The following is a 9,263-nucleotide window of genomic DNA, read 5'->3' as shown; positions in this document are numbered from 1 at the left end:
GGTGTTTATGGTTAATTTTAATTTCCACTTACCAACAAGCAGCTGGTACATTTACAGACGACAGCATGTTCCATGTTTCAGTCGACACACTGAAGGCTTTGTTTTTTGTACATGCACACTGACTCTGATCAGTTAATGATGATCCTGATCACAGGCTGAACCTGCCTAACCTCTGGATACATCAGACTGAAAACCTCTGCCAAGGTCCAAACACTGATCACAACATATGGGGAGGAAAAAAAAAAAATCCTGGCTCTGCCCCTTAATGGTTAGGATTAACAAGCAGCTGATTAATCAATAAAATAATCACCTATGACTCCATGGCTGGTTTCGGGAGAAGAAACAGCCATTTTTTTTTATTGCTGTGGACTGCTTCAGAATTGCAGATGGAAACTTAATTTGCAAAATAAATTAAAAAGTCAATTTCATTGTACTTGTACAATGACAATAAAGCTATTTTATGTTATTATACATCTGACTGAAATCCTTTGTTCTGACTGGCTGGTTCGCATGTAATAATTGCAATACTTTTCACAATAAATCATCCAAAGTTAACAATAGGCACATTATTGACTGATTCTGCACCATTTCGGGCAACATTATGAGTTATTGCGGACCGATTTTGTCATAATGGGCCAACAATGTTTCACGCATGCGCAGGGTGATGCATCGCAGACGACATCATATTTGTTTCTAGTAACAATAACCAAAAATAAAAAATGACTTAGCAATTTTTTCATATAATTGTAAAGACAAATTTATTAACTACACAGATGTATAATAAAACAAATGGTGACTGGTTTATCGAGCAGCATAATGGTGCTGCGGGCAACAATGATCCCTCGGGGTGACATTCCATTATGCTGCCCTCCAAACCAGTCACTATTTGTATATTATCTTAAAACAAAAAAGTTAAAATAAAACAAACAAACAAACAAACAAAAGTAAAGAAAAATAACAATTATTGTGTAACTGATAAGAACGCCAGACAATCAACAGCCCACCATTACGTTAGAAATTTTTTTTGTCTATGTCACTATTACATCATTTATCGATTTCTTTCTTAGTGATGAATTTAATAAAAATGGTTTTGGTCCATTTACTGATTTACTAAAACATTTTTCAAACTTTTTGCTTTTCTCAACACATTCTTAAGTTGTTAGCATTGTTACAGCAGGTAAATTTATCTACACATCAAGAAATATGTTATTTTTCACAGTAAACTTCAAAATCAATAAAAGTAGAGAGGAACCAAAAAAGTGCTGATGTGTTTCAACACGGTTAAAAAAGTATTTTGTACAATAACTTAAAAAAAACACTTTAAAGTATGTCTTTCAAAAAGATACATTTATTTTTAAACTTTAACTTTTAAAACACTTTCCTGTTCAGATGGTTATACAGTAGATCAGCACTTTCACTGGCCACACTCCTTTTTCCATAAAAAAAAAAAATTCCACAGGTCAATCAAAAAAGTTTAAATGGCGCGATAACCCTGCTCCTGTCAATCAAAAATTCACCACTGTCCAATTAAATAGTGACCCGCCCCCTCAACCTTATTGGTAACAATATGGTGCACCTAAGATACTTAGTCCAGCCTTCAGTCAAAGAAACGCTCTTGCCATCAATCAGTCTTTGGACAATCTGATTCCATGTAGCACCACCTTTTGGTGAACATGTATGTTACTGGTTGCAACAAAATAATAAATAAATCATGTAAATTCTGTTATTCTCTCCACCTGTCTGTCAAACAATGCTGTCCTGTAGCAGGGGCTCAAAGTCCTCGTCACTGGCCATGGGCGGGGCCTCCTCATCGCTTCCCGGGAGGGGCGTGTTAATGTGGACACCAACCAATGAAGACAGTGAGTCCTTGCTTTCTGGGCAGGGCTTATCACAGTCTAACAACTGGGAGGACGAGGATGAGGAAGATTTCTCAGGGATGAAGACAGCAACCAAGAAGGCGATGACCACCGTGCATGCGCCCAACAGGAAGGGCGGGCCAGGGATGAGCGATCGCTGAGAGAGACATACAGAGATGGCAGATGCAAGTTTGTGCGGTACCTCAGATGTTGGTATATATGTTACTGCGGTAGGATGACAGACTGTATATATTCTGATCAAAGCGGCATCACTCAGACGTTTTGTGAAGAACCGCTTTGAAGCTCAAAGAGGTGTTGCGTGAACAAGACCTGACCTGGACGGGACAAAAGAAGCCTTAACACGCCCCCATCTCAGAGTTACCGAACAAGCTACAGCTAACAGGCTAACTTGGGTTTGGGTGTTTTATTAATGCATATGTTTGTGGACACATGGTTTTTGTTCAAGGCATCAAAAACTATGACTGGGTTTGTGGCGTAGCATTAAAGCCAATGTTACTAATCTACCAAAACCTGCCAACAGTGCTAACATACAAATTAAATAACATAAAAATTTCACTCAACAGAAATACTGGAACAGGACAGACACGGTGTGTCCACAACAACTAGTGGCTAGAGCTAGCGGTCTCTGCTAGCGAGGCTCTGGACTTGGCTCACGGCACACTAGCTGTCACTCAAAGCAAACACTCCCCAAATTATTCATAACTTTATGGCTTAAAATATCTTAAAATGATGAGCTATTTAAAAAAGTCACCCCTGTTGTCATGCAGGGGCAAACAAGCTATTAAGACCAAAAACCGTTTTGGTACCAGGCTGTAAACATGTTTATGTCTGCTATGAAATTGGACATTTTAACATGAGGGTCTACAGGAAGTCACTCTCTTTTGAAGACAACCTCAAGTGACCATTTAAGGAACTGCCATATTTTGCACTTTTGCCTTTGATTCAATTAACCATACCGGAGGTTGGGGTTTGAATAGGACTGCGTAGGTGTCAATGCATAAGTTACCTTGTGTAGTGGCTATTTGGTATTTTAATGTTTCCCAAAATCCCCCTGCACTTCCCAGAATGCACCGCGGTGCCAGCAGAGTTCCGGCATCTCCCAGCACATATAAACAATGGCAAAACGAGGATGTGCATGGCGCTGATTCAGCGAGATCACAAGTGATTATGATGATGACATGTTCTCTCAAGTTGAGAGGATTATCCAGAAGAGGTGTAGCACCTGTGATAAATGTCTGCCATGCCCCCATGTTGTCCTGTTGTCCATGCTTCACGAGGTGTGTTTACACTGTGCCCTAAACCGAAGCCCTGCTGAAACCAACCTCTCACGTGAGTCACAGACTGCTAGATGGCACAACATTCACAACTACGAAACACTGAATAATCTGTGTTGTATTGTGTTCTTCACACTCCTCGGGAAATGAACTCTCGATCCCCACCATGGAAGGCGGACTCTCTAACCAGAAGGCTAAAACCCAGGGCTTAGGGGCCTCATGTACAAAGATGTGTGAACTTTCTAGTAAAAGTTGGCGTACGCCAACACCCTGAATCTGGAGTAAGCACAAATATATTCAGATGTATCAAAGTGTGCGTAGGCATGAATTTACGCACGTTCTGTTTGTACATCCCACTAAATGTGGAAATGAACGTGGAACCAAACTCCTCCCCGGCCACGCCCCATTTAAACATGCAATTTCATGTAAATAGGCCCTTTGAGCAGGGATTCCCCACGACGTCACATCAGACAACATGAAGACAGAAAATAAATTATACTATAGATGACTGGAAATTACGTGGAGACACAGAGGGGCAGTTTATTCAGTACACTGTTAAATGGATTAATCATGAATCATGCCATGCATCACTTTGTGTGTACTTTTATATCCATTCATATAACTGCAAACACGTGGGTGTGTTAAATGTTCATCCGTGTGTCTCTGATGTGCACATCACTCTGATGACTTCTTGTTTTCACACTATTAATGGTTCCCTGCGTCACCTGTCCATGTGGCACAATAGCTGTAGAAACGTGCATACGCCAGCCTGGATTTTTGCGTAATGCACCGCACATTTCCACACTCAAGTCACTTTTGATGCATCTGCACATGGACGAGAAGACGGGTGTACACCACGTTTTTGTGCGTAAGCACGCTTTGTACATGAGGCCCCTGGACTTGTGACCAGAGAATCCTTTTAGTGTTGGGGAGTGAGTTTTACTAACTATTTATGCACAGTAATCCCTGCTGGCCTCTGTTCCACTTGGTAAGACTGTGTTGTTTTCAATGCGTACGCTCATTAGTAGTCAGTAGTAGCTACATTAGTAGTCCTTCATAGCAGCCGGTCTGCTCTGTGTAATCCTGCTCCCATCGGATCTCGGAAGCTAAGCAGTTCAGCATCTGGTTAGTACTTGGATGGGAGACCTCTTCGGAACATCAGCAGCTGTGTGTGTGTGTTTCTCTGGGTAAAACTGGAGTTGCATCAGGAAGGGCATCTGGCATAAAACTTGTGCCAATTACCAATGTGGTCTGGCTGTATCTGCTGTGGCGAGCCTGTCCCAAAACGGGAGCAGCCGAAATGACAACACACATTAGTAGTCCTTCGTAGGCATCAATGTGTATTCTATCTCGGTAGAACTGCATAGTCGTCAATGCATACGTTACTTTGGTACCTCTGCGTATTTGACAATGCGCACATTACCTCTGTAGACCTGTGTGGACGTCAATGTGTACACTGCCTGGGTAGGACTGAGTAGTTTTCAATGCACATGCTGGCTCAGTAGGACTGAGTTGGCGTCAGTGTGTACATTACCTCTGTAGGACTGCGTGTCAGTGAGCATGTTTCCTCAGTAAAAATGAGAAGGTATCAATGTGTATGTTACCTCAGTAGGACTGTGAAGAGGCAGAGGGTCGATGTTGTACTCTCCTTGGATTGGGTCCATTGCACTGAGTTCAACATTGAAGAGGAAGAACACAAATCCATAAAGAGCTGGACCCAAACCATTACAAAGCCCTCTGATCCCGGTGATCATTCCTTGGACCACACCTGCAGGGGGAGACACTGAGCTCATTGTCTGAAAGTTGGAAGTATAAGTGCTACCGGGTACTGCAAACAAACATTCAAACACAAATCTTGCAGCTCCCCTTGTTGCTTGACGCATGTATCCCAGTCTGGTTCAAAAGTATTTGGACAGCAACTTTTTTTTTCTTTTTTTTTTTTTTATCATTTTGCATCTGTAAACAATAGGGTGGTTCAAAAAAATAAAAGTTGGAAATTCATTACTCTCACCCCTTCATTTTATGATGCTTTGGGAAAAAAGAAAGCCTGCCAAATATTTTTGTCATACATTAATATTTAGAGGTAGCACATCATAGCTGAAGGTTGTAAATATATCAATTATCGCTGCCCGAGTGCCCGTGCAATAGGTTATCCATTATCCAGTATCTAATCACATCACTTATAAAGAGGATAGAAGTTAACCACCTGAGTGTAACTAAAGTATAATTTTATATTCAATTTAAAACTATACCTGGGTTTAAATATTTCTCACAAACAACATACTTTCAAAAATGTTATTTTAGGCTACAAGCTGAAAATTTTGCTTCAATTCACAGCTTCTTTTCTTTCAGATCTTTGGTGATGGTGAATCTAACATGAGATAAATGTAAAAAAGAGACACTTGCTGACTTAACATGCTTAACCATTAACTGGAAACTTCAGTAAAACATGTCAGCTACTAGAAGTAGAACATTTGTATACCTTATTGGTTCCACCGACTGAAATAAAGGGAAACAAATTGCCCTCAAATGGGCAAATACTCAAGGTATTTTTCTTCAAACACACTGATTTGAAGAAAACTGTCCATGATGCTGCTGTGGCCTCTATAGACATGGCAATTTCTTTTTGGGAGAGAGCTAGAATCCCACTGAGGGCAAAGCAGCATCTGATCACAAAGTTAGAAAAGGTGTTCGGAAAATGGAAAACATTGAAAAAGACCAAGAATCGCAATACAGACAAGCAGAAGAAAGATGAAACAGTGTTTTGTGAATCTTTGGAGGACTTGTTTGACATGGCACATCAGGATGTCCTAACAATGATAAAGTTTGAAGATGACAGACAGTTCCTACTTGCTCAGCGAGAGAAAGGTAGAGGATGCATGACAGGCATAGATAAAATACAAACTGCCAAAGAACAAAGAGCAGAAAAAAGGAAAGCTGCAGAAGCAAAATACAAAGAGAAACTGGAGGAGCCTGGACCATCTAATGTCTCACTACCTGACACTGTCTCCAGCCAGAGTGAAGAGAACACAGAAAGTCCAGATGAAGAATTTGTTATGCCAGTGCCACAAAAAGCCAGTAAAATTAAAGCTGTTGTAACACCAGGACTTGCAGCAGCATTGGATAGGACCAAAACAACAGACAGAAGTGCCACCTATATTCTGACTGAAACGGCAGCAAGTCTTGGTCATGATGCAAGCAACTTAAATATTATTATCATGTAAAGGATGTTCTCTTATGTTACACAGCTGTATAATTGGTTCTTGTGCTGATTCATACATTTTTGAATATTAAGTACTGCAAGGCATAAAGAATATTATTGTTTGGAACTAGATCAAAATATATGTGGAAATATATAAAGCATAGACTTACTTAAATTTATCAATAATGAAACAGTATTTTATCAATAAAATGAAAATGCAATGTTTGATTGTTACAAAATCTTCGCTACCCCAGTATGTAGGTAATGTAGGAGCATGATACATGTATGAGAAGAACTGCATCTCATAATTCATTTGATTTTCCAATGTATTGCCATAATTTCTGTCCTGACATATCAATATTAAACTGACAGAAATAATTTGGAAATATCTGGAAATGACCATACTATATGACAAAGTTATTGCCAGCAAAATCTTTAAGGGCTGTGTGCTACCAGTAAAAATTATTAGTGTTTTATGAAATTGTACATGATGTGTTTTTATGTTAGGTACAACAAATTTAGAGGGTGAGACTTGAAGTTTTTTGACAAAAAAATTTTGACCATTTTTATGGACCACCCTAGTAAACAAAAATAACGGAGCTGAAATGAAAAAATCTAGATGTTCTTGTGGAGGTTCAGCGTTAATTCAAAGGCTTTAACAAGCGTACATTTCTGTGCTGCTGCTGATGTTGTTGTTCACTGTTCTAATATCACATTCAGGCTTTCCTCTCAGCTCTAGCACACATTCAGTATTGTCCAGGAGTCCTTGTAGTACTTTTAGACATGTTAAATCACAGGATTCATTTTTGTTGATGTTATTAGGACAATGGAATAATCTTATTTAATTTTTATTGGTGTTTGTATTACACACAGCAAAACACGTTTCTGTGTTTATATGGTGCATCCAGAAAGTATTCACAGTGCTTCACTTTTTTCACATTTTGGTATATTAAAGCCTTATTCCAAAATGGATGAAATTAATTTTTTAACTCAAAATTCTACACACAATACTCCACAATGACAATGTGAAAAAGTTTTTTTTTTTAAAGATTTTTGCAAATTTATAAAAAAAAAAAAAAAAAAAAATCACATACGAGGTCTGTCAATAAAGTATAGGTCCTTTTTATTTTTTTCAAAAACTATATAGATTTCATTCGTATGTTTTTACGTCAGACATGCTTGAACCCTCGTGCGCATGCGTGAGTTTTTCACCGCCTGTCGGTGACGTCATTCGCCTGTGAACACTCCTTGTGGGAGGAGTCGTCCAGCCCCTCGTTGGAATTCCTTTGTCTGAGAAGTTGCTGAGAGACTGGAGCTTTGTTTGATCAAAATTTTTTCTAAACCTGTGAGGCACATCGAAGTTGACACGGTTCGAAAAATTAAGCTGGTTTTCGGTGAAAATTTTAACGGCTGATTAGAGATTTTGAGGTGATACTGTCGCTTTAAGGACTTCCCACACAGTGGGACGTCGCGCAGCACTCCCAGGCGCCGTTGTCAGCCTGTTTCAAGCTGAAAACCTCCACATTTCAGGCTCTATTGATCCAGGACGTCGTGAGAGAACAGAGAAGTTTCAGAAGAAGTCGGTTTCAGCATTTTATCCAGATATTCCACTGTTAAAGGAGATTTTTTTAATGAAAGACGTGCGGGCGGATTGCAGCGTCGGCTCGCAGCCGCCGCGACGCTCCGCCACAGGAAAAACACCTCTGTTGGAAGCCTTAAGGACAAGTTGGAACATGCCCAACTGTTAAACAATTTCTCAGATACTCACTCCACTGAAAGCCATCAAAAGCCGCCTGGATTTTACAAATGGTTATCAACACGGAGGTGTTTTTCCTGTGCCGCCACACCGCGCCGGACCCGTCCGCACGTCTTTCATTAAAAAAAATCTCCTTTAACAGTGGAATATCCGGATAAAATGCTGAAACCGACTTCTTCTGAAACTTCTCTGTTCTCTCACGATGTCCTGGATCAATAGAGCCTGAAATGTGGAGGTTTTCAGCTTGAAACAGGCTGACAACGGCACCTGGGAGCGCTGCGCGACGTCCCACTGCGTGGGGAGTCCTTAAAGCGACAGTATCACCTCAAAATCTCTCATCAGCCGTTAAAATTTTCACCGAAAACCAGCTTAATTTTTCGAACCGTGTCCACTTCGATGTGCCTCACAGGTTTAGAAAAAATTTTGATCAAACAAAGCGCCAGTCTCTCAGCAACTTCTCAGACAAAGGAATTCCGACGAGGGGCTGGACAACTCCTCCCAAAGGAGTGCTCACAGGCAGATGACGTCACCGACAGGCGTGGAAAAACTCACGCATGCGTACGAGGGTTCAAGCATGTCTGACGTAAAAACATATGAATGAAATCCATATAGTTTTTGAAAAAAATAAAAAGGACCTATACTTTATTGACAGCCCTCGTATACAAAAGTATTCACAGCCTTTGCCATGAAGCTCAAAATTGAGCACAGGTATTTCCACTGATCATCCTCGAAATGCTTCTACAGCTTAATTGGAGTCCAAATGGGGTAAATTCAGTTGATTGGACATGATTTGGAAAGACACACACCTGTCCACATGTAAGGTCCCACAGTTGACAGTGCATGTCAGAGCACAAACCAAGCATTAAGTCAAAATGAATTGTCTGTAGATGTCTGTGACAAGATTGTCTTGAGGGACAAATCTGGGGAGGGGTACAGAAACATTTCTGCTGGTCTGCAGGTCCCAATGAGCACAGTGGCCTCCATCATCTGTAAATGGAAGAAGTTCGGATCCACCAGGACTCTTCCTAGAGCTGGCCACCCGTCTAAACTGAGCGAATGGGACAGAGGGGCCTTAGTCAGGAAGGTGACCAAGAACCCAATGGTCACTCTGTCAGAGCTCCAGGATTCCTCTGTGGAGAGAGGAGAACCTTCCA

General features: G+C 40.6%; 1 protein-coding gene across 4 annotated transcripts in view; it reads right to left on the bottom strand.

Moving 5' to 3' along the window:
* Positions 1-9,263, bottom strand: part of mfsd14ba (major facilitator superfamily domain containing 14Ba) — a 26,312-nt gene continuing 17,049 nt past the window's right edge. For 2 of the 4 annotated variants that reach the window (XM_034191432.1, XM_034191431.1), the window contains exons 11-12: positions 4,756-4,919; positions 1-2,013 (exon numbers count right to left, since the gene is read on the bottom strand). In XM_034191432.1, coding sequence (XP_034047323.1) covers positions 1,744-2,013; positions 4,756-4,919 — 434 coding nt within the window. In that variant the 3' untranslated portion in view covers positions 1-1,743. Of the gene's footprint in view, positions 2,014-2,864; positions 2,884-3,803; positions 3,815-4,569; positions 4,630-4,736; positions 4,920-9,263 lie in introns of those variants that run through there. The other 2 variants (XM_034191433.1, XM_034191434.1) reach the window with 2 other exon arrangements.

The sequence above is a fragment of the Thalassophryne amazonica genome, chromosome 17 (assembly GCF_902500255.1).
Source record: "Thalassophryne amazonica chromosome 17, fThaAma1.1, whole genome shotgun sequence".
NCBI lineage: Eukaryota > Metazoa > Chordata > Actinopteri > Batrachoidiformes > Batrachoididae > Thalassophryne > Thalassophryne amazonica.
This window is presented reverse-complemented; position numbering and strand designations above follow the sequence as displayed.